General features: G+C 36.8%; 1 protein-coding gene across 1 annotated transcript in view; it reads right to left on the reverse strand.

Moving 5' to 3' along the window:
* KCNH8 (potassium voltage-gated channel subfamily H member 8) overlaps positions 1 to 25,303 on the reverse strand; it is a 189,365-nt gene that overhangs the window by 58,324 nt on the left and 105,738 nt on the right. The window contains exons 6-7 of the mRNA XM_035894055.1: positions 16,471 to 16,628; positions 10,650 to 10,857 (exon numbers count right to left, since the gene is read on the reverse strand). Coding sequence (XP_035749948.1) covers positions 10,650 to 10,857; positions 16,471 to 16,628 — 366 coding nt within the window. The remainder of the gene's footprint in view (positions 1 to 10,649; positions 10,858 to 16,470; positions 16,629 to 25,303) is intronic.

Genomic DNA, 25,303 nt, shown 5'->3' on the forward strand with positions numbered 1-25,303 from the left:
AAGAAAAGAGTCTTGAATAATTTCTTCATTTTTAAAGGGAAATTATTTTCTCTTCTGGTAGCAGGAAAATCCTTCTTTTATCAAGCACCTGCTCTATTAAAGGGCAGGAAAAAAGATAAATAAATAGAAAATAGGAATATGCACAAAGGACATTTCTAGATTAAAAATGTAAGGCATGCTTGTGCTATAGAAAAAAAGAAAAGCTATTTTAGTTGTTATGGGATGTCTGTGCAATGCAATATAGCATTCTAACACCCTGGGAACTCTACCTGTGTGATGGGGCTGAAAGAGGCAGTCCAATCAAATATTGAAACAACTGCTGAAAAGATTTCAAAATATATAGCAAAGGCTTTGCAGGTTTAAACTGGATTGAGACATGTAATTTGAACAGCCAAGGCATGAGCTTTGAAACCAGAAGTAGTGACTTCTGAGAAATCCTAACAAAACATCCTATTACACCAATGTGTAATATACACTAATGCCTTAGCAAACTGGTACAAAACTCTCCAAGGAGGGAAGAGTAACCCTAGAAGAAGCTATCCAAAGAGATGGAGGCCTCTCCAGGACTTGGATGGAGCAAGTCATGTCTGACCTAATTCAGTGCTGGTGATGGTCTTGCTTCAGGTGGCTGGCTGGACTAAATAAACCCCAGAGATTCCCTCCAGTCAACATTTCTACAAATCAAAGTACAACAGTTAAGGGTTAAAGAGTCTGAGGTAATTTCTAATATTTGCAATTTTCAATAAATTATACTCTATGGTATTCCTGTTATAGAAGCCATGTGGAAAGATCACAGTATTATTTTACCTCTTGGGAATATTCCCTCTTATGGGGTGTACATTGAGAAGATTTTCCCCCTATGCGTGGTGCTGAGAATTTCTATTATACTTGCAGAAACTGGTCCAGATACAGCTTTTCCACTGAGATAAAAACTGCTTTGTGGAATTCATGAACGATACGTAGGTAATATGCGGTTAGACACAGCAGGACACTTTCAGCTTTGTCAAATCTCAGGGGCTTCATTCACATACCAGATTTTTACTTTTCACTTAAAAAGTGTCCAAAATTTTTGTCCCAGGTACAAAACCTTGGAAATGTATTAATAACTACATAAAACGCTCCCACTCCCTTTAATAAGGTACTTTCATCCCTATTTTTTTTCTGGGCTGCAAATCCAATGGAGTATCTCAGTCCTGGGCTATTTTGTGATTGCTAAAATGGTTCAATCAGAAGGCAAAGTACAGTGCATAAAGGAAAATACAGTTTAATCAAGGAACTGAGCCTGTAGAAAAGAACAGCAGGGAAGAATGACAGAATAAAACCTACTAAGTCCCAAAGCAGCTGAGATACAAATTAATTTTAAACTAAATGCAAGAGAAATGTTTCACTTCTGTTCAACAAATGACACTTGGGTATGACACAGCTCCATCACAAAAATAGTGGTTTGGGTTTTCAAATGCAAAACTGAATTATTACCACAGAATTAATTTTTGTGGACATTTTCAAATTTAAATTTATATTTTAAATCCTGACAAGGTCTAGTTTACAGAGGTCTGAAATGAAGGATGTTAGTAAAGAAAACTTTTTCTAGAAAGTCTGTTTTACATATAAAGCAGGCAGAAAAGTAGGGCCAGGTTTTCAGATAAGCCTTTACGTGACCTTCATTTGTAAGTGTAGGACTTTACCACATGCAGACAGGTTTCCACACATGTTTCCAGCACATGCCGAGGTGATTACCACTGTGCACATAGAACCTCCTTGTAGCAGCTAAATTTCTCAGTGTCTATTCTAACAGACTGACAAAGAAGTGAAAAACTATGTGCCTCTGCTTGTGTTGTACTAAAAATTGTGCATAACTATGGTTATCTGCAAGTAGTATTTCCTCTTCAAAAATTAGATGAACTTTCCCTTCCCAATTATACTTATTCAAAAGTGTAACTCAGTAAGATAAAAGTTTTCTTTCATAAATATTTCACACTATAAACATCTCCAAATTGGTCCTTTTATACAGTATTCTACACCAGAATTGTTTTAAGTATTCAGGTAAAGTATCCAGAAGACTTTGAAGAAATATTCTGTAGTTGTTTTGAAACAAATAAGTATATTTCTTCACTACAATTTCTTCATGATTTTAATGAATTTATCTATTTTAGTTCTTAAAAGGCTGGAAATAGTGTACCTCAAACATTAATTCATCGAAAATGTACACAATGTGCGTACAATACAAGTGTTACTTTTATTGAGAGGTAAAACTCAAGAGGATTCAAAAACATTGAAAATACTGAAAAGCATTCTAGTGTAAGGCATTCTCCTGAGGTTTAAAATTTCTGTTTCAACTGCCTTAAAATACTTCATCACTGTGAAATGCTTCAGTACTGTGGTACCTCCTTGTTGTTTTCAAAAGATGTGCAATGTAACAAGTACAGTTTGTAATTATTTGTGAGATGAGTGCTTTGAAATGTTTCATAGCTTCAAAGTAATGGTCTTATTTTGGTCATTTAGTTTATCCCTATTTTTTATTCATGTATAACAGTCCAGGGGGCTCATTGTTTCATGTAAGTGCTGCAAGAAATAACCCAAAGTAGTTGGCTGAGTCTTTAAGATACTGGTGTCCCTAAATGCTTCACAAGAGTGGTAACCGTATACCATTTCCTTCATATATTAATTAGAAGTTATTTTTCAGCCAAATTAATTCACTTCCCCCTTCCCAGATATCCAGAATAGACAGGTGAGCATATGGGTGTGTATGTTCCACACAAAAATGGACCTTCAGTACAGACATCCCAGGTCAGCAGAGCATTGTATTTCATTTTCCTAAATTGAAGATGTCAGCATTCATGCATGACACAACTGTATTTTTTTTAACTCTTTTTTCTTAAAGTTGTCTCTTAAAAATCAGAAAGGACCATAGTTCCAAAGTAACTGTTTTTGTTATTACCAATGACAAAAAATTAAGAAAACCAATAATCAAAAACATAGTGAAGCAGACTGAAAGATTAAAATCAAACATTCAGGTACAGAGGTGATGGATTGAAATGAACAACTGATCATGGCTAGTGAGTAATATCCTGTGCAATTTCGTCAGCATGAAGTTCTTTCCTCCCCTGCAAGGATTCATAAATCTACACATGCCAATTCTAACCTGATGAATGTGTGCGTTTGGAGAGGTGAAACTAGACCAATATTTTATGGTAGAATACAGTTTTCTTGGCCAAGAGCCTTGGAAATTTACAAGCACTCTTTCTGGCAGTGAAGAGGATCCACTTAGTTCTATCAGTGCAACAAAGCAAACTGAACTGCTGTTCCCACCCTCAACAGACATGACCAAAATGGACCAGGGGGTGCTGGGGACCTGGGCTGAACCTTGCCACCTGCCTGGCATTGTGAGAGCAGATGCCGGCTGCAGTCTTTCCCAAGACTCCCATTGTAGTTCATTACTATTAGCTCTCATGAGCTCTGAACACTTGTTGAAATTACTAGAAGCTTTTTTGTCATAGGTCCAGGCTCAAACTTCAGAAAGTGGGTCTGGAATCCAGAAGCACGTATGCATACCTGCACACACTGACCACTTACATGACCTGGGTCCAAACCCCTATCATTCCTTAGCACCATAATTTTACCCCGTGTCTTTTGTTAGTTGATCTACCTGACAGCCCCAGTACCTGGAGATTTGTGATCACACAAAATCTCATCCTTCATAACTTCTTAATTTTAAGTTCCTGGTTGCCAGTGTTGCTAAGAATATGTTGAAAATAGGAATCTCGAGGGCTCAAAACCAGACTGACAACTACATGTTTTCAAAAAAAAAATAAAAATAAAAAAAAAATTTTTTTTTTTTTTACTTCTTTTTGTTCAGCCTTTTAGAGGGCTCAAAACCAGACTGACAACTACATGCTTTCAAAAAAAAAATAAAAATTAAAAAAAAAAAAATTTTTTTTTTTTACTTCTTTTTGTTCAGCCTTTTGAATGATTTGATTTGGTAAAACCTGCTCATGTTGCATTCAAAACCAACTGATTCTCTAACAGAAGGAAATGTTGTACAGAAACAGAGCTGGAATGATCTGGGATCATTAATAGTCAAGACAATTCATATATAAAAAATAAAAATAAAAATTAACCCTCTATCTCAACTTGGATACCAACTGTTTTATGACGTCTAACCATCTAAGTCATTAAACTGCTTTAAAATCACCATACATGAATACTTACCTGTTTCTACAATACATTATAAGGATTAATATAACATGCAAATACTAAGAGTCAAGAGTTAACTAATTATTGCTTTAACAAATTACATATTCTATTGACCAAGAATGGGAGTAATGACACTGATTTTTCCAGTGTGGTTTCTACTGTTACTTACTCCATGATGTGTGGATCCAAGAGCACCAGAAACTTGTATTAGTTCACTAGTATACATTATTTTAGGAAGAACTAGCAGACACACATACCTAAAAATAGTCTTCTGAAAAGAGGATGGCCTGAGTTTTAACCTGAATAAATGTACCAATGCCACAAGTATTGAGGATATGCTTAAATCTGCAACTTCAGACTTCCTGGCAAAATTGCTCAGGACCTTAAGAAAACTAACAAAGGCCGCCTCAGGTTTCTTAGCATAAGCTTGGAAAAAGCTTCCCAGCACTGAAAACTTCCAAGCTGTTGAAACTCAAGAGCTACAGGGAAATGGCATCTCTTGATGTTGACTGATGAAATCCTGACAAGACTGAAGCTGCTGGGGGGCCACAAAGGACTTGAACATAATTTAGGAACCCAAGCTCAAAAGTCTAATCTAAAGCTTGCACCTAAGACATTAGACACCTACATTTTGGATAGTCTGTATCAGCCAACTTCTGCATCAGGCCAGAAATGCCACCATCTTTGCATGATTAAGACATTCATAGCACCTCTTCTATCTGCAACCAGTGGGGATCCTTCCATCACCTTGCTCCTGCATCTAAATCCCCTGAAGGACTCAATGGGGGAGGTAGTTTTGAACTCTTGTTCTTCCCCTCTCACCCACCACTGTATATCTCTAGCAAATTGAATTGCAAAAGAGTGAGTATGTAGATTGTCATTTCACCTAATACTTCACTGGTAAAAAGAAACATGAAACACTTCAGATCTCTGTTCTCCTCAGCCTTGGAGCCTACATCTCTAGCTTCACCTAGACATTGGCGAATCTGGGTAGAGACTTGGGCATTGGCCATTCCTCTGTTGAAATCATATCAGTTTGGGAAGGAAAAGAACAACCAGGACTCAAGTAAGAGAGCTGCCCGGGAAGAATGCTTAGTGAAGTAACCCATACATCAGGATATGGTGCTCTCTTAATGAGATTTGCCTTGTACCTCTATCTTCCATACCTTAAACACAAGGTCCAGTGCCCGAACCCCATGCTGAAGAAAAGTGAAATTCGGTAACAATGCCTCTCCCTCCTTCTGTGGCCAAATCAGTGGCCTCTTGTTTTGTTTTTCACCAGAACAACCTACTTCACATCTAAGCTCTAGATGGAAACAACCCCAGGCTGCTTGTGCAGACCCAGAGGAGTGCATGAACTGCTGCATAAAGGGGCAATTCTTACTAACACAGGTGCAACACTGTGCAAACACAGGTAAACTTCCAGAAAACTCAACACTGCTAGATTTACCAGTTTGGGTCAACACTGTCTGAGGGTTAAATTCCATTACATGAACATACATGTCTGACTTGTATGGCTCTGGCTTGCCAGTGTGTGATAAACAAAGTGCGTGTGTGGAAGTTTTATACTGCAGACTATGTGAAAAATATAGTCGTTCAGTCATGATTGAGTTCTTGTTTTCAAAAGTGTTGTAAATTATAAAACTAACAGAAAATGAGTAAAAACCTGAGATGAGTGGAGTATTTTATTGAAATAAAGTTTTATACAGCAGAAGAATACCTTTTACAGACCTGACTTTAAAGCTTCTCCCAATGTAAACATATACACTTTTTTTTCCTAAAAAAGCACAGGTTATTCTTTGTTCTATATTTTTTCTAATTTTGCTTTGATAACAACTTCTCTATAGTCAGGATGTTGTAAGTGTTACTGCAGGTGGACTAATAAAAAGTTGCAGCTGAATTTCTGGTGGACAGGAAGGAATTTTTTTTGAGACAATTACACAAATTACACCTGACAGCTTTGACTATCTAACGGAACCAGCATCCTGACTCTTGGCCTTCTCCTAATCTCCTCACTACACTCAAGACAGCTGAATTTCAACAGCTCATATGGTTCTCACGGAATGAATGCCTTTAGCAACAGGAAACATTTTCAATATTATCTGTTTCCTGTAGAGACAGATCGAAAAGTCATTTCTCATATTTGATAAGATCTTGAAGGGGAATAGCTTGGTATATTCTAATTCAAAAGAGCAGACAGCAAATAAAGAACCTATGCCTAAATCTGATACGAGTTAAACCTATAGAAATGAGAGCCAATGTATTGAAGTCAATGGAAAGGGAGTGGTAGGATCAGCCAGGAACCTCAACACAGTCTAGCCTCTCCTCTGTGTCAGCTAACAGAAAGTTAATCTTATTTTATAGGTTGCTGAAAATCATCCCGTGTCTCAGGTAAACATCTGTTTCACCAGTGAGAACCCATGAGGGGAACAAGCTGGAATGCAACAGAGAGGGCTCTGAAAAACCTAGCAGGGAAAAGGATGACAAGGGGTGTACTGCTGTCTCATGGGGGTGGGAATGACCAGTCCAGGAGTCATGTTTTTATCCAGATGTTAAGAGTCAAGCTGCTGTGCATGAACAACTGTTCCTGAGATGGGAGAGCTTGCTGAAGTAAAGGTTTCTAGCAGCTGAAAACAGCACCTATACTGCGTACCTTCCAAATACCTCATGTAATCAGTTAAAATAGCAAATAGAGCTAAGAGATCCAGATTTTAACATTATGCTACACTGGTGTACGTCTCAGTGCCACCATGTCATGACAGTTCATGAATAATATTCCCAGACACTATATTTTTTCTCATTGTGCAACCACATGGCTAAATTTGTGAATGTAACCATGTTTTTAAATTATTTGCGATGAGAATGTTGCCAGAATAAGGACAAAAAATGAAATAAAGGCTTACAATCAGGCCCAGTAAGAACAAAGCAAATACACTTTTTTGGTTCTCGGTATTTTCATAGGGAGAACTTTATCACTCCCATTGCCCCAATCCAAATGCAAATTAAGCACCTCATTTGTTTAGATTAGCCAGAGAAATAGATACACAGAAGGAAATGCTACTCCCACTAAAACCAATGTTGTGAGATCTGGGCTATGGTGCATATCTGATGGCACAGCAAGGTCCAAAGTATTATATTAACAGCACTGCAGCTTTAAAATGCTTGCTTTAAGTGTTATCAAAACCTCAGTCTTGAAATCTGTGCCGCAGGCTTTCTGGGGAAGTACTAAATGGAGTAAGGAGGAGCTAAAAGCTTTTTTCTTGCTCTGCCTCTCCTACCAAAAATAGAAGCAAACATAAAAAACAAAGAAATCTTCTTTTCATTCTAGGCATGGTTTTCCTTTCTTAGAACAAACCCATCCCTATATTTCAGCTGTTGTATGCATTGCAGCATCCATAGCCAGGGTACCAGTTTTTCAGGTGGACACCACCAGAGACCCTCCAGTGAAGAATAAAACCCATACATTTCAAGGGGCAGTCACATTCCTTTTAATAAAAAAATATAGGAATTCTATTTTTTACATTGTATTTTTTAATGCTGTGAATTAGAAAGCCTTCTAAAGCTTGAATGAACTTTTTAGAAGATGTATTGATGGAAACTTGAGTCTCCAGTTCTAGTATTAATGTAATAAAATTAAAAGTTTAAAAATTAAAACCTGTAAATACAAGACTAGGGATTGTATTTTACTGCTTTGCCTGCAGTAAGAAATCTCTTTTACATACTCTCCAAAACTGCACAAAAATTTTCTGGTTGAGGCCTTCATACAGGAGAACAGAATATCCTCAGTGTTGTATAATAACACTATCTTTATTATACCCCAAGCAAGCCTTCTCCTGTGTGCATTGTTTGTTTATGATTTATTATGATCTCCAGATCTCATTTTACTTTGCTCAGTCACTCATAGCCTAAATCAAACCTACCATTCTCCCTTCAATATACCGCCTACATGGATGCTGTGAGGTGTAGCGGATCGGTCATTTGAAGTGTTCTTAAGGTGAAAAGAAAGGCTAGCTACATATCATCAGCTGTGTATCACTAAAGTAGCAAAAATTATAGCACACAGAGGGTCAAGACTTAACTTCATTCCTTTTTACCAGCAAGTATTTTGCATGTGGAGAGCAATGGAATTATCACTGATTGAAGCAATTACTTAATCCTATTTTTCTGCTCGTATATGTGACACATAAGCTTAAACAGAAATTTTATCAGCACTGAAGGGGTCTTTGCAAAATAATGGCTTCATGGCAGGTATCTGGAGTTTTCTGAGCTCTTTTCTTTTAAACCCTCCAGGGAAGGTCACCAAGTCTCTTGTGGAGATGAGCCAGTGGTGAGAGGCTGTTAAAGAGCAGTTCCTGCCTAGGAAGCCCACTAGAAGATGATCAGTGTGTGATAACCCAGATATGGACACTTCACTGAGACTCAAATGGGACTTCTGTGAAATGCCTCTGTTCCAGTTAAACTGGGATTGGTTCTAATGAGGTTGTTGGGACCTTTGCTTTTTACTGCCATTGCCCAAGAAAGGACAAAACTGAGGGGTGAAAGTTAATGTTTTTGTAGCAACAAATGCCAAGAGCCCCAGGGGATATGAGGAGAATTTCCTGAATGTGGCCTCAGTGAAGGGAAAAGGGAGAGGGACAGGTTGCATGGGGAGCGCTGCCAGTAGACCCATGGGGGGAGCAAGTTTGCAGCCCATCCTCACCATTGGGACTGCAATGATTGCTTTGAAATCAGCTATCATTTGTGGCCTACATAAGCTGACAATATGTCTTCATAGCTACTTCTCACCAGAGAGACTCTTTTTTTATTATTATTATTATCTGGATTTGTTTTTCTGTTAGCAGTATTTGACCAATTTGTGAACAGCGGGCTTTCTTTCTATAGTCTCCCCTACAGCTGCAGTCTTTTCTTTGAGAGTTTTGCACTCTATGAGGAGTTCAGCAGCAGGTCACAGACCTGGTTTACAAAAGGAAGGAGAAATAAACAACCAACTAGAAGAACAAAAAGACTCCACAAAGCTTTCAGTAACCTATGGACAAACTGGAGAGATGTGTTTGTCAGACAGACTTTCTTCTTTTCCTCTTTCTGACCCAGCACCCTCACCTCATCTGAGGTCAGGCACCTTTAACATACTTTTAATTTTTCCTTCAGACTTATCGTTATTAGATGTTATTAAATGGGCTTAAGAGAGAAGAAATAAATTAAAGGAGGTAAGAATGGAGCATACTGCAGCTTGAATGCATGTCATTGGGACTTGGGTCACAAGTGTTTGCATCGTTCCCCTCACTGAACATTTTTCCTGTTGGGAAACTCTGTCTCGCCATTAGATACTCTCTGCTTATGAAGAAGACACATATGCATTCTTTTCCTCTCACAGATAACATACATATTCTAAATTACTCATAGGCTTTTTAATTGTGTCTTTAGTATTTAACAGTGTAAAATTAGCAGGGCTTCCTCTTTCCAGTTAACTTTATCGCTGGCCTTGTTTCCTCTCCTGATTCAATGAGCACATAGTAGATTTAGGCTAAAGGTAAATACAAATAGAATTAAAAAGATAGAACACAAGGAATGAGAAAGAAAAAGGAGAAAAAGAGATGCTTGATATTGATATGGCATCTGAGAAAGACAGCAAAAGAAATGCACCTCTACAGTAAAGCCAGAATGACCCATGTGGGAAGATGTGGAGTATCAGCTGTTGCACCAGCAGGTAACACACCTTCAACAGAATACAAGTACCTGATCATGCCAGGCTCTTATACAAGGTATATTATTTTTCCACTGTACCATTAAACATGGGTCCAATGCTTAGAAATAATAATAAACCTTAAACAAAAAAGAAAAAACTTAAAATCTAAAGAACCAATCTGGAGCACTCAATGAAATCAGAAATGAAGGCTGGGGTAGAAACTAAACACTGGATCAAAATTGAGCATTCCAAAACCATCTCTCCACTGATAAACACTTTGCTATGCAAAACAGCAAAGCCTGCAAACCATGTAAACAATATTTCCAAAGGGGGTTTTTAACTTGAAGGCATTTCAGGGCCTATCTGTTTCAACGTATAGTAAGAAATAATCAGCACACTCAAGGGAATGCCTCTGTTGAAGAATTTACCTAATTTGCAAAAACAGGATGAACTTTCTCATCTACTTTTCTACACAGTCTGCCTAGCTCTTTTCTATCCAGATCCTCAATTTCCCAAACATTGAATCACTCTTAAAAATCTCATTATCTACTTTTCAAATTTCCTTTTCATTTTAACCCTCTTTTTCAGATTGACCTGAAATATCTTCCTTTTCTTTACAAACAGCACTAAATAATCGCATAAGATTAAACAAAAAAGAAAATATTGAGTGACTTATGCATGTGGGTTCATATATTTACATTCATATATGTGCATATGTACACACGTGTACATATATATGCAGATGTATATAGTGGAAAGAAGAACTTACCTATGTCCCAGGTAAGGGGGTTATTCTGTTCCATCTCCCTTTTCCCTATGACATACCAAATGCAGGCCATCCAGTGAGCAAGCAAGGCAAACATGGACATGAGAAGCGTGAGAACAATTGTGCTGTGCTGGGAGTATCGATCCAACTTCTGAAGAAGACGCAAAAGACGTAGCAACCTCACTGTCTTTAGGAGGTGGACAAGGGAAACCTGGGAGAACAGGTAGAGAAGACAACTTGTCAGCAGTTGACTTCTATCACACAGTTCTCTTGTTTCAATGAAAGGAAACTATCTTCTAAAGCTCTATGAAGTTTTGCCCACTCTTCATTCAGTTACATAGCCGCACATTATGCTTCGATTAAATCTTAAGCCAGCAGAGAATAGAAAAGAAGATGGGTAAAAAAAAAAAAGCGTTTATTTTTGCTGTCTACATACATATTTACTACTTCTGATTTAAACCAAACAAACTTGAAATACAGTGAGGTGTTTTGTTTTGCTGTTTTTTTCATGTAAAATCTTCTTTCAGATTTAACTTAAAAATTTATATTTGTGCAAAAAATGGATCCTTCCCTGAGATACATAATTGTCAAACTGACCAATGTCTATTTGATTCCAATATGAAACTATAAAATAAACCTCTTCAAGCACAGGATGATTTTTAGTTTCTGCTAACAGCCAAATTTGCTACTGGCCTAACCATGTATAAGATGAAACCAGCTTAATGATTAAGCGTGGAATAGGCAAAAACATATAGCATATACATTGCAGAGAACGGAAGCAGAGAACTGAGTGGAGACTCAGATTTGTTCTTCAGATTTAAACCTGTGTTCAGGGGCCTGGGAACATTTTATTATTCTGCACTAATTTGGGGGTCCAAAAAAATCTTGTATTAAGACTTCTAATATTACTTAAGATCCTTATCTAAAATATTATTGCCTTTCAAGTGTATGTGGAAAAAGCAGGACCTAATCTGCTCAGCACCCTAAGTGTACATCCGTTTATGAAGTATATAGGCTCTGTCTCACAAAGTGAGCAGTCTCTGGATTACCCCATACCCTCCAGAGCATCCTCCAACCCATATCCACATCAGAGTGTGCACACCTCCCAGTTTTGCATGCAATATACTTGGCTTATGTTTCAGCTGTTGGGTAGAGTTAACAAACAATATACAGATTAGGATCCCAAATATTTTTAATTTAATGTTTTGAAGATTAAATATGCATAATTTTCATTAACAGTAAGCTTTTTTCCCCTTCATTAATGAGACATTAGGATTAATGCCTACTTAGGTACCTGGCTGATACAGGACACATGCATCAGCTAGAAAAATAACATCAAACTTGACATGTCTTCCCACAGCCTTCCCAGAACACAGTAATGAGCTCTCTGAAAAGAAAGTCTAAAAGCACAGCTCGATCAACATCCTTTTGCTTTTGCTAATCCAGAATAACCTGAAGCAAAGCCTTTCTGTTTTTGTTACCAAAACTAATAGTTTGAAATCTTAATTTATAGGTGTGCATTTACTAACAGCTAGGTCTAGGTTGACTGAAAAATTCTGTAACATGGGGTATTTTAGATTTATTCATGAAGACTTAACAATTCATTGATTTTATTCCAGTCTCAGGAATTAAGTCAGAGGAAAACCTGTAAAAGAGAAAACAAATCTACAAACATTCTTTTTGTTTGCTACTACAGTTTTGATAGTGCATAGGTAATTCTCCCACAAGCTTCTTCATGCAGTATTTACTGCTCATTATTTCATTTTTTTTCCTCAAGGACCTTTACACTTTTTCTCATGTACATCACAGGGGAAAAAAGAAAATCAACAAAAACATGACACTTCTTTAAAATACATTGAAGTTCACTGCTTTCAGGAATAAGATCTGACATTAGAGCACACAAACAATTACAGGGTCTTCTGCATTTCTTTTATCCATCTTATGCCATCTACAATAAGTCAGTAAAATTAGTTAAGTCTGTGGCCTTAAGCACAAGAATATGTGCAAGTCTGGGGCAGAAGGCTGAAAAATATTTGAAGGACTTGCCATGTTTGTATTAGCACAATCGTATAACTATTAAAATATAATTATTCTAATTGAATGCCACGCCACTATACCAACTGCCTCTTTTTCTGTAGTAATTGATTTCCCAAAGTCTCCTTTCCTTCTCTCTCATCAACTTGTTTGAACCAAACATGGTTGTGTTGCACTCTTAACATAAAAGGATCCCTCTGCATGACTGACTCTGCAAGGTGTTGTAATAATATATAAACATATATATAATGACTGTATATATAATGATTGTAAATGTGCTACAGCTTTCACATTGGAGCCTTCATCTTTACGTGAGTGCCTATGTTCTATCACATCACAATCAAATAATTTTAACTTAGGTGAAATTATTTTTTTAATAGATTTTTATAAACAAGAAATTTTGAAAACAGTGCCCCGCCAGTTATCACTTGTGACTAAATCCTGATCATTTTTATTAATTTACAGAACACTGATAGATATAAAACCAGTGAAACATATATCATAATATTCTTTTTAACGTGGAGATGTTTCATTTTAAGGCCTAAAGACCACCTCATTTCAAAATAATTTCTGCATAAATTTGAACACAAATATAATTAATCTATGTAATTGCACTGAATTTTCTCATTAGTCATGCCAAACACTCTTCTTGTACTGTGTCTGATCTGTCATTGGAAGAGCTGAAATGCCATCAAGCAGCTTTCTTTTCTATGTCACAAATTTAGAAAGACAAAATGAAGAGTCAGCACTCATACTTGTGCCTGTGTAGATTTTGCTTTGCCCACAGATATAAAACTGTCTAAATTTTCCATTTGGTTAATCATTTTAGACTAGCTGAGTTAACCTTTTTCTGTCAAAATGACAGAGACAGAATTTTATCTAAAACTAACACAAACTCAATCATAGCATAGTACTGAGAAATAAAGTTGCTACAAACTAGTGATGAAAGTCTCTGCTTGGAAGAATCATCTATGGCAGGGATCTTTGATCTTTTTGTCTGCTTGGTTAGTTGGTTTTCCTCAAAAAATTATACTGTTGCTCTATAACCACCAATAGTTACTCAGAGAAGAGCAAACTCAATCACTATAACTAGTGCTTAATGGCCTGGTTTTTACTTTGGCAGCATTTCACACCACTTTTCCACAGATTAAGGGATCCTTTATGTCAGATGAATACAAGGATGGAAGGAGCTGGGGTCTCAGCCAGCACAGAGGTTAGACAGGAACAAGCCTGAGGTCTCACACCTCCAAAGAGTCATCCATTTAGTGGTAGGGCAGAATCCCTGTAAGGTGTAAAGGCAGTAGAGCCAACTCATACAGTTTCAATTTTTTTTTAAAAAAAAATAAATCTCAAAGGATGGCAAGAGACTCCACAGCTTTTTCACGCACTCTAACTCCACAAATCTCCAGCTGGAGGATGACATTTATGTGCCATACATACATAGGTATGTATGGCACTATACCTATAAGCTTGCAGAATTTAGAGCATCCCTAAAGGTTTGGCCTTTGTGCCAGGGCCTGAAGAGCAAAGGAGTGAGATGCTCCCTGATGCCCCTTCTCACCGTTCTGTTGAGGCAACATCTGAGAGTCGATGGAGTGAAAATCTGAGAATAGACATGAGGAAATGGCTTATTAAATCATAAAGTCTGAAAACAGTGGAATGTGATTAACACCTCCCCCCGCTCTTGTAACAGTTGATAGTCATTTTTATCCTGATGATTATATTAACAGTTGCCAAGGCCTGACACAATAGGAAATATGATATAGTAAGGCACTGTGTTCCCACTGAGGAATCATATAGAAAACAAAATGACTGAGTTTGCTGCAGTGAATGCGGGATGCAGACTCCCAGATTCTGGACTTGCTCTCAGTTACCAGAAACAAGAGAGGGTTGGCCCTTGACTCTCTACTATGTAGTGGTCTTTACCATAAAGCAGCTAGCTACCATGTCGGGCCCAGGCAAATGAAGGAAGCAAATTGAAACTTGCAAAAACTTTTAACCAGGTATTTCACTCCTGGAGCGTGCAGGGAGTTATGCCTGTCAGTCAACGTTAATTATGAGATCAACATGGCTATATATCGTTTATTACTTGGGGCTTAGTGTTAGGACTTAATCTATCATTAATTATCTCATTAAGAATTCACTACTAACAGAGGGACATTTCAATGTCCCTGGATATTCTTATTCACCATATTAGTGATCTTACTAGGGAAAAAAAGTTTAAAAGTACTACAGACAGGAGATGTGTATTAATCATATTATAGTAGCATTTTTAATACTGTGATATTTTAACTGTAAAAATAATTATTGGATAATACTTTTTTTCCCCAAATTCAGTACAGAAACCATATCAGTCTTCCCAACAAAAAACAAAGAAAGAAAAAAGATCAATTTTGTTTTTTTAATTTTCTCCTTGAAGGAAGAAAACCAGACCTGGTTCATTCAACGAAAAATTCTTGATGGAAATTAAAGCAACACAGTTATGTTGGTTGTTTGGTTTTCATGTAAGGGATAAACTGAGATAGTAGTATATTTAAATAGATTACCCACCGGTTATTAAAAAAAAACAGTGATTGAAGAATGTGGAACTATTAACCGTCTGGTTTTAAAAGCTACTGCACTAGCATCAGATCGATGGTTCTTAATGTAAAAAATGGAGTGAAAAGGGTGATCGATAAGGGAAATGGAACTAAATGATAAAAGCAAAGAGGATATTTTACATGGAAGGCTTCCTGACTAGTGCTTTCCTAGGTTTTTTTTCTAGCATGTGTCTATCCTGTCATCTATGTACTCGTCTGTAACTCACATTTAATGAAAATGAGATTGAGTGCATCTGTTCACAAGAGATCAAAATACTGAGAATTAGAAAGTGGACAGCTTAAAAGCATAAGTCTCTTATGTGAAAAATCCACAAAATTGAGAAATCTCTGCCAACATTTTTTTTCCAAAATTAAACTTTCTGATTTGGGGTGGGGGGGTGAAGGGGTATATTTGGAGTTTTTTGTGTATTTTGTTTGGTTGGTTGGTTTCTGGTTTTTTTGCTTAGTAGATTCTTACTCTACTAAATCTATTAGGGCTATCAGAAGAAAAATCTTTGTCTTAGTCTAAGTAAACCAATACAAATGTAACCCATCATGATTGTGACATCACCAGACATTAGACTCACACATTTTTCAAAGCGGCTTAAGCATTTTGTCATTATATTCCTAAAAAAGATGAGTTGAAACCAAAGCCAAAGTTAATGACCATTGTAAGTAATAGATATTAGAACACACAAAAATCAGGGATCATGCTGTAATTTTTGCACTAGAATATAGAGGTAAAGAGAAAGAAGGTTCCCGGCTGCGTGAGGAATGCTGACCATAGCAATGATTTACTCTACCACAGTAACAATTTACGAGTCTTGAAAAATTAATTGAATTTATGCTGTGTAAGAGTGCAAAAGCCATAAGGACATATATTTGAGTACAGTAGCTATGAAGCTAACATAGGTGTGATTGTATACAAAGTAAGGATAACTGAATTAAAAAAAGATGGTACATATGTGTCTTATATGATAATGAATGGCCACTTTGACACCCAATTTTGTAATTCTTTTAATCAAAGTGTACAATTACATTGTATTACTTACTTCAGCATTCAACGTGAAAATACAATGTAAAGCTGAAAAAGACACCAAGGTATTTTAGTTCATTCAATTTTAATCTCCAGATCTGTAAAAAAACCCCAAAACAAAACAACAAATTCCTCTTGAAAAAAGAACAATTAAAAAAGACAGGTGAGTACTTACCACAGTGACGTTGAAAGCATAAAGAAGATCAAAAGGAAGTGCAGCAATTAAATCAATGATAAACCAGGTAGTCACATAGTGGATACAAATAGATCTTGCTTCAAATATAACTTGGCCAGACTTGCTAACATATGTTGTTCGGAAATTTAAAATAATATCTGCTTGACAAAAAATGAACAGAATTAGAGACAGTGATTTCTTGATTCCTGGAGATAACACTGATTGCTTTTCTTATGCATGGCAAAAAACAGATGAAGAATCTAACACAGGAACAAATAAAACATAGTGGTAAGAGATCTACATACATAGAGTTAAACCAATTGATGCACAAAATTATTCTTTGTAAGAAGTAAAAAGAATGTTTAAAGCATTTAAAACTCACTGATTTCAAAGGGAGCTTGAAAAAAATGGTTGTGTTTTTTTTTTAAAAAAACCCCACATTGTCCTTTAAACAATACCAAATATCAGTGCAACATTTCTCTTAACGAGAAATGAGTGTATGATTGTTGTACATAAACATATTTATGTTTGAGATAAAATATCATTACTTTATTTAAAAGGTGTAATTGAAACTTTCTTTTAGTAATAACTGTCCAGCACAGAGAAAAAATGTCAGCTTCAAGGATAACTGCTTGTTTATTAACAGAAAAGTGCTGAATTCACTTGAAACAAATGGCTTTTGGACTATGGTGGAGATATGAATTGCTTGGTGGCTTGTGCATTTTGCATGTTCCTATCTAACATTCCAGGGTGAGTGTCTTTCAATATGAGATATAGTTTTGACATGTCTTGCCAAAACACATTAACACTCCAAGAAAAGCTCAGGTCTTGACAACAGTCTCAATTATTTTCATGTCCTACAAGACAAAGACTATAATCTGTCCTCGAGCTATGCATCCAGTTTCTACCAACATTAGTGTGAACTACTTGTATAACTTCTACAATGTCAGAAAAGAGTGCAGCCAACCATCAAGTCTGGTGTTTTACAGCAAGATAATTAGCCTGCTGCCTTGCAAATTCTAATGCCTCATGTTGAAGACCATCTCATAAAAGAGAAAGAAGTGATCCCAAGTGTTAGGAAGGCATTCAGAGTGTGATTAACTTTTTTCTCATTAAAACATAACAACTGCAGGGTGATGATCTTGGCAGCCTGAAAGCCAGTGGACTTTAATATCCAAGTTATGAGAGGCAGCTTTCTAGATGCTAGTCCAGCGTGTAATAGACTTGTCAACGGCGTTATTTGTAATCTAGGTAGCCTACTATCAAGTGTTACAGAAAGGGAACTGCATTCCCTGTGCCCTCTGCCTCTGTCTATGGCAGTAATGGCAGCACTAGCTCCTTGCTATCTGCTAGATGATGCACAAGATATGCCTTCATCTGTCTCTTCCACACACTGCTCTTGTAGGGAGGTGGCAGCAGCAGCTGCTGGGGTCTGGCTCTGCATCGTATACAGCGTGGAGCATGCAGATGTTTGGGAAGTGTTTGCTGCCCAAACAGATGTTTCCTAAAGCCTCTGGGGAAAGGGAGGTAGAAATGCCAAGTGGAAGCACCTACAAGTGAAATTAAGCCTCTTATCCACCAGCAGGGTGAAGGTATAGGAAGATGATGTCTGCCTTGCAAGTGGAAATAAAAACAGAATATAAGTATTTCATAGTTGAAGTCTGTACAAGGGATTTGTTTTCTCTTTGGATGCACATATTTCCTTTTCTCACAGCTAGTTTCTTGTGTGCTATGTAAAAACTACTCCAATTCAGCACATTCCTGGAAAAAAAGGAAGTTATGAAGCCCTAAAAATTAAGCATACCTCAACTTTTTTCTCTTCATAATTAAAACATAATGAACATTAACGGTAGTAGTACTGTAACTTGGTTTTAATGCAAATCAAGTTAGAACTAAAAAGTGGATGGTAGTAGGATTACTAGAAGGAGTAGTAGATTTATCTGCTCTTGGTTTTGTATGCAGTCTGAGGACTTTTCTTCTTGCTATACATACATGAGAATGAATGTCTAGTTTCTGATATACCTTTTATCCTTCATTTTTCATTCAGTGTATGAGAAATGTCTGCAAAGACCAGCGCATATGAACAGACTCCCCTCAGAAAGCAAAACTGAAGGATAGGTTTTCCAGAATATGACACACAAAGCATTGCTACCACTAGAGCCATAGAAAGAGTAGCAGTTGAGCTTTGTCCCATTTGCAAGCTTTTGTACAACCTAGACAGCAAAATGCAAAAATGAGCATAAAAAAAATGATTTTTCCCCCCATGATTTACTTGAAAATAAAAAATTTTAAAATCAAAACCTTATGCTTATATAGAACATGCACACTGAAAATGGAATAAGTAAATATTTATGCAGTTCTCTTTAAATGAGCTGGACTTTATTAGGTTCTGGTTGTTAGGTATTTTCCACCTTTCCTGAATTTTCCCATTTATGGAGGACACAGTTTTTCACCTTTTCCCATATTTTCTCTCTTTTTTATTGTAGTTTTTTTTCTTCTCTGCCATTACTTCCGAATAAAGAAGGCTTTGGAAACAACACTTTTCAACAATGTTATTAGTATAATGAGGACAGCCAACACATAGACTTGTAGTAAAGGAGAGCACCGTAAAGCAGAGCAAGAGAAAAAGTATCTGACCAGGTTCATCTTAACTGAATGAATCAACTTGATATAAACCAATCTGACACGTTATAAAATCTCAATGGAAAATGTTGCCTCATTGGGAGGACATGGATTGCCACTAGTCTATATTAAAGCAATTTTTCATTTCCAGAATTTTATTTTAAAATCTTTAAGTAGTAAAAGAACAGTAGAAATGAAAATTGTTAGACTCTCGCTATACCAGGGTAACACTGGAGAATGGTACCTACAGGACTGAAATACTTAGGGCTAGTGTTGACTATGTTTGGACGAGGCAGATCCAGTATTTTGTAACAACTTCTTTTTCATACCTTATGAACACAGATACACAAATACAACAGCCGCAGAATCCATGCAGAAATTACTGTTGAAGTCCTACAACAGAGTTCACGCTATTGTTCTCACAAAGGGATTTCAAAATTAAAACTGTCCACCTACTAAGTTTACCCAGTTGCTTACACTTCATCCTAAATATAATGGACTAGCTCAAATGAATTACTGACTCTTACCCAGCTTTGAGCAGAAAATCTGTTGCAGTCACTCAGTATCCATGACAGCTTTTCCATCTTAAGAACAGCAATATCAAACTTTCTGTCATTTAGTGTAGAGATGCTTTCCCTCCATGTTTGCTGTGATGTGTGCTTGCACACTGTGATGATGGAAGCTATAAAGAACTGGAGCTAAAGATCTCTACATTTCTGGGGCAGAAGGCATAAGAATATTTGCCTAAAATACTGTCAAACATCAGCCAAAGTATGCCTTATGTCTTGGCATATATGCCTAACATATGCCAAACAAAGTTTTACAAAAGTGTCAATTTTACCATATCTTCTACTAAGATTTGCACTGAGACACCCATTTTGTGAACTCATATTATGTTAGATAATGCTCTGAACTACAAAAGGATCTGATTAGATTCATAGCTGTTATAAGTCATGTTTCATTATATACACTTGATTTTTTTTTTTCCCTCTTTACTGAAAAACCCCAATCAGGCTTCAGTTTCATCTCCCTAGTTTTTCCTTAAGGTTTTTGTAACATAATCAGAGATGCACTTCTATGATAGATCAGCTTCTAGAAAATATTAATTAGACTTTTATTTAACACATAGTAAGACAAATGTACATTTAGTCAATATAATTACCATATGCATATTTTTCACATACTTATTCCTCACCCTTAAAGGAAGGATAATTCCACTGCATATTTTTACAATTTTATAAGAAATAAATGTTAATAGCTCCAGTTCTAAAACATTTTGATATTTCATGTACTATTTTCAAGTTCTTCAATGTGAATAGTAGAAATGATTTTTCAGCTATATTTCATCCTGTCTTTGACTTTTATGTCTGTTCTACTTTGGCAGTGAAACAGGGACAAACAATGTATATATGCTCTTTTGCACAAAAAATAACTGGGGGGGGAGGGGGGAAGAGGGAGGCAAGGAGAACCACTAAAATTGTTGATCCAGAAAACAACAAATTTACTAATCACAAGAAAAGCAGATCATTCTGGCATATATGTTAAATATGTAGTAGCAACAATACATGTTAAAGTATAACTAATGCCATAAGTTCATGGAGGGTGTGAAATCAACACACTGAGTCTTTTGCTAAGAAAATAATGTCTTTTTGATACAGCGATCAAACTAGTTGATTGCTGCAGAATACTTAGATGTGCTCAAATTGTATCATTGTAATTTGAATGCTCTTGTATCATTGTAATTTGAACATAAGCAGAATGAGAGACACATGAAACAAAAGCTGAACCTGGCTTTCTGCTGTTGTTACTATGGGCTTGTTTACAAACAAAACTGTTTCTAGAGGATTCATCTTGGCTGATTAATTTCACAGTGATACAGTAGTTTTTAACAAAGATGACAACTGTGTCCAATCCAAATCTAAATATAAAATGGGTCCAATGTCTCCATTATAATAGGCAAAACACATCTAAGACCCAAGAAGGAAAAAGGAATCTGTAGAAAGGAAGATTCTGGCTTGGAAAACAATGCCACCAAGAGAGATTTCTAATAGCTAAGCGTGTCAGTATGGGCTTAGTATAAAGCTGTGGCAAAACCAAGAATAACCTGTGCCTTTGGTGAAACAACTACGGCCATACAACTCTAGCACCCACACCTCCAGACAAATGAAAAGACAAAGAAGAATTTTAAAAGACTACATGGAATTCACTTTACATGATGTTATAAATTCAACTTCCTTGGTTTACTCAGCTCCAGAATACTAACAGTAGAACTGGCTTTTACTTGTTTTCATCCACTGACAGGCTATTTAGGCAAAAGAGGCTGCACCAGGGAGACACTGACTTCAGATAAATTCATTTTGGAAATCAAACGTGGCTTAGCAAATGGGGTGATGAACTCACATAATTTGGATTCATGTTAAACACTCTTATACCGTATAACATAATGTCATACTAAAGATATCTAAGTTATGTTCAAGCACATGACACCTATATATGTGGACTCATGTAACTTAGGTACACGAGGTGAATATATATATGTAGATGTGCTAGGAAGAAGAAAGGCTTGACTGTCATGATCATCCTTTGCAGCATCGAGTTACTCTGGTTTTCCCTTCATTTTCATGCTTTAGGGGGAAAAAAAGATTGATTTGCATTTCTCCCTACATGTTCTTTAGGTAGGCTACACTAAGACCTGGTAAAGCAAGGTCTTACCTTCAAGCCTGTTAGCCGTTATACACAAGATGACGGGAAGCAATTTTTTCCCTACTGATACACTACTGAGGGCAAAGAGGAGAGGCAGGGAGAGACTCAGCACAGAGGGAGGATCATGTTGGATCATTCCTTTGAGCTATCAGAAAAGATTTCTTTAGGATGCATTTTGATCAAATTCCAAGTTCTCAGATCTGGGTCTGCAAAAGAATTACTTCCCAGATTTCACCGGCAGAAATGTTTTATGGTGTCTTCTGCAGTTTGAAGCTAGATAGCCTGCCACGATCATTTGACATATACTAGTTAACTTATACAATTCTAGTAGTGGATATATGTTTTTTTCTGATGGTTTGATCTCTGTCATTTCCTCCCTTTTACCCATCAGAGCTGAGTCTCCTAAAGAAATGAAATCTTTGGGGGAGTTCTTGTTGTTTTGGCACAGTGTTGTTCCTTCAAATTTTTCAAGATTTAGTGCAAAGCCTTAACACAAAGTGACCTAGACGTGTATCCAAGGCTATCCAGTTCCACAGACTGAGGTGTTGCAGATTATAATTGGTTCATTCTTTAAGAACTGTGGTTTTCATTCAACAAAATCCTCAGGCTGAACAGAACATATAAGTAAAATTGGAGGTATAAAAATTTTAGATTAGATCATCAAGTAGTCCCAGCTGGCCCTGCATTCTTAAAGCTACAAAAATGTTCTGATATTTTCAGTAATACGATTAAAATGTGAAATTAACATGATTTCATATGGTTCATAATGAGAAAAGTGGTCAGTTCAGCTCCACAGGTGCTTAGTAGAGTTAGTTGGTTACTATTCACATTTACAGATCAGTATGGTAGCACCAGCCATGTACATAACTACTTCACGTAGGTTTGCTTGATTTAGGTAGGAAAGATAAGGATATTTACATCACTAGTATTTTCAAACCTCTTATTCTCATTTGTCCCAGAAACCTCCAGTGTGTAGTTATCAAAGTTAGAAAAAGGATTTGCTTGCTTATTGCACATTAGCATTTGTGAAACAACTAAAGCTTTAACAGAAAAGGAGATAAATGCTTGCTTTAAATTCCCCTAAGCCATCCAGTACACCAATGGCTTATCAATGTGCATATGGAATTCACTGTTCAAGATTCAAGAGATTAGAGGTTTTTCTGCACAGCACCCCTTTCTGCCTTCTTATCAAAGCAATTTAGGACAACAGCCCCAGATAACTTATGTATATATATATATATAATTGAATAGGAAATGGTAAGTGCTTCTTTCTGCATCCAACTCATTAGATAAAAATCCAGAGGGAGGTAGGTGAGTGTGATCCATCTTTTATTTCTTGACAGCTTTCTGAACTATACTTGGGTGTAAACAATTTCTTCATTGGGCAACCTGATTTATAGCTTAACTGCTATGCTAAAGTACTTACTGAGAAAGCTGTAAAGGAAAAAAAAAACTAAGACAGAACTCCTGAGGCAATAAACTTCTAAAAAGACAACAAAACCTTTAACACAAATTGAGAAATGACCATTTCTTCTGAGAGAGTTAATTATTTTTAGGAATTACATGTTCCACGGTCTTTTGGGGATTGTTGTTTAAGAAGTAGAAGATTAATTTTTTTCCCCTTTTTCAAAATAAATTTTTCCTTATCATTAAGACTTTGAGCAACTAGAATTGTAAGTAAATTGAGGCAATAAAGAGTAGTTAAACATCAAAAAGATGTACATTTATCTATTTTTGGAAGTACTCATGGAATATTTACCATGTGAATCTCACTGTGCACTAGCTTCTACCTACCTATGACACTAACTTATCAAATAAACATTTGAAAATTCAACACAAATATCAATATGGCAAAGCTCTGGAGATTCCAGACAAGAAAGGGCAAAAACTTTACAGTTTACAGCTGCAAAACAGGCAAGAGGAATATTTAATCTCTGAGCTGATTGTTAAAGCTTACATGAAGTGACTTTAATATCTTTGGACAATTAGTGGGTCAAAAGTTTCCTACAAGGTGTATGTTTGAATATATTATCATTGAGTATGCTCTAACAACAAACTTCAGCCTGTGTAAGCTTCATACTTAAAGCTGAATTTGATACGTTTGTTTCTGAGTGGGACAAGAACTTCAATCTCCTTTCTGTGTCAGTAGCTCCCATAACACAAATCATTAATAATAAGCATTATTACTACAGAAGAAAATTCTGAAGTTGCCTCACTGCAAATTTTTTCCATGCAGGCTGGAAAAGCATCATTTTAAATGATCTTGCAGGCTACATACATCATGCCACATGCTCAGAAAGCAGAATAGGGGATGTAAATAATATCTCTGACATGAGCAATGCCATTAAAAAGTTACCTAAAACTAAAGTGGGAATAACAGCAGATAGTATCAAATTGGTTGACTCACTACATTCTGTGCTGAAGCACAGCACACATATATCTAAAGTATCATCTTTATATTTAATGTAGAGAGGAGGGAAAGGGTGAAGTCTCTGTATTCTTGTCTTCACTGTGAAAAAAGCTGGGTTCTTATTTCAAGTTAGGTAATTCAATTTAGGTTAAAATCAGACAGCAAAAAGTCAGAGTTCAAACGAATTAAAGATGAAGTTTAGACTATCCAATTAACTTTAAGAAAGGCGCTTAAGTCATAGATAAACCACAAGGTGCCTTTTTTCCACAGATTGGTGCCGTATTTTATTGTAGATACACCTGTTTTGTTAACAAACACCCATACATTTTAAGCCAGCCCTGACCTGTGTTGCAGTCTTTTGCTCCTTTCCCACTTACTGCTGTGCAGGTGAGCCTGTGAGCTTAAGAGAAGCAAAGTGCATCAGTCCGCAAGCAGCAAGTAATTTTGCTGCTGTTAAACGCAAAGGTGAGTTTGACCTGGCAGCACTCAATAGGGAGAACCCAGCACCTCCTGTTTCAACAGATTTGGAACAAGGCATCACATCATGTATGCACACACTACCCCACCCCCTCCCCAGGATTTAAATAGAACAGTTTTTTCAGTTATTTCAGCTCTAATTTCCACACCCAGGTCATGCAGCGTCACTTTGTATTAAGAAAAATTCAATGGCCAGTCACCATCAGAAGAAAGACTGCTCTGCCCGGTCTCCCTAGGCAAATCTCTTACCTCCCTATCCCCCCACCTTCTCGCTTACACGCTGCTGCTTTCACCCCACATCCTCCAGCACTGCCATGCTGTTGTGTCTGAACATGGGCTACTGCTCCTCACACCCTCTGACCACACACACCTGGTGATGCAGTTCCTGGCTGCTTTTCCAGTGTTGATCCTCCTCCTGTCTAGCCTGCAGTCTCACCACCTTCCCCTACCAACCCCACATGAGGTAAACCAGAAGCCTTGTCCAGAAGTCCCTAAGATGCATAAACCAGAAGTCCCTAAGATGCATGCAGAGAAAATAAACAGTGATTGACAAACATCATAAAACCATTTGGTACAATCAACCTCAAACTTAAACCATGACTCTGATTTGTTTTCTGGTTG

This window comes from Egretta garzetta, unplaced genomic scaffold (assembly GCF_000687185.1).
Source record: "Egretta garzetta isolate BGI_Z169 unplaced genomic scaffold, ASM68718v1 scaffold94, whole genome shotgun sequence".
In the NCBI taxonomy this organism is placed as follows: domain Eukaryota; kingdom Metazoa; phylum Chordata; class Aves; order Pelecaniformes; family Ardeidae; genus Egretta; species Egretta garzetta.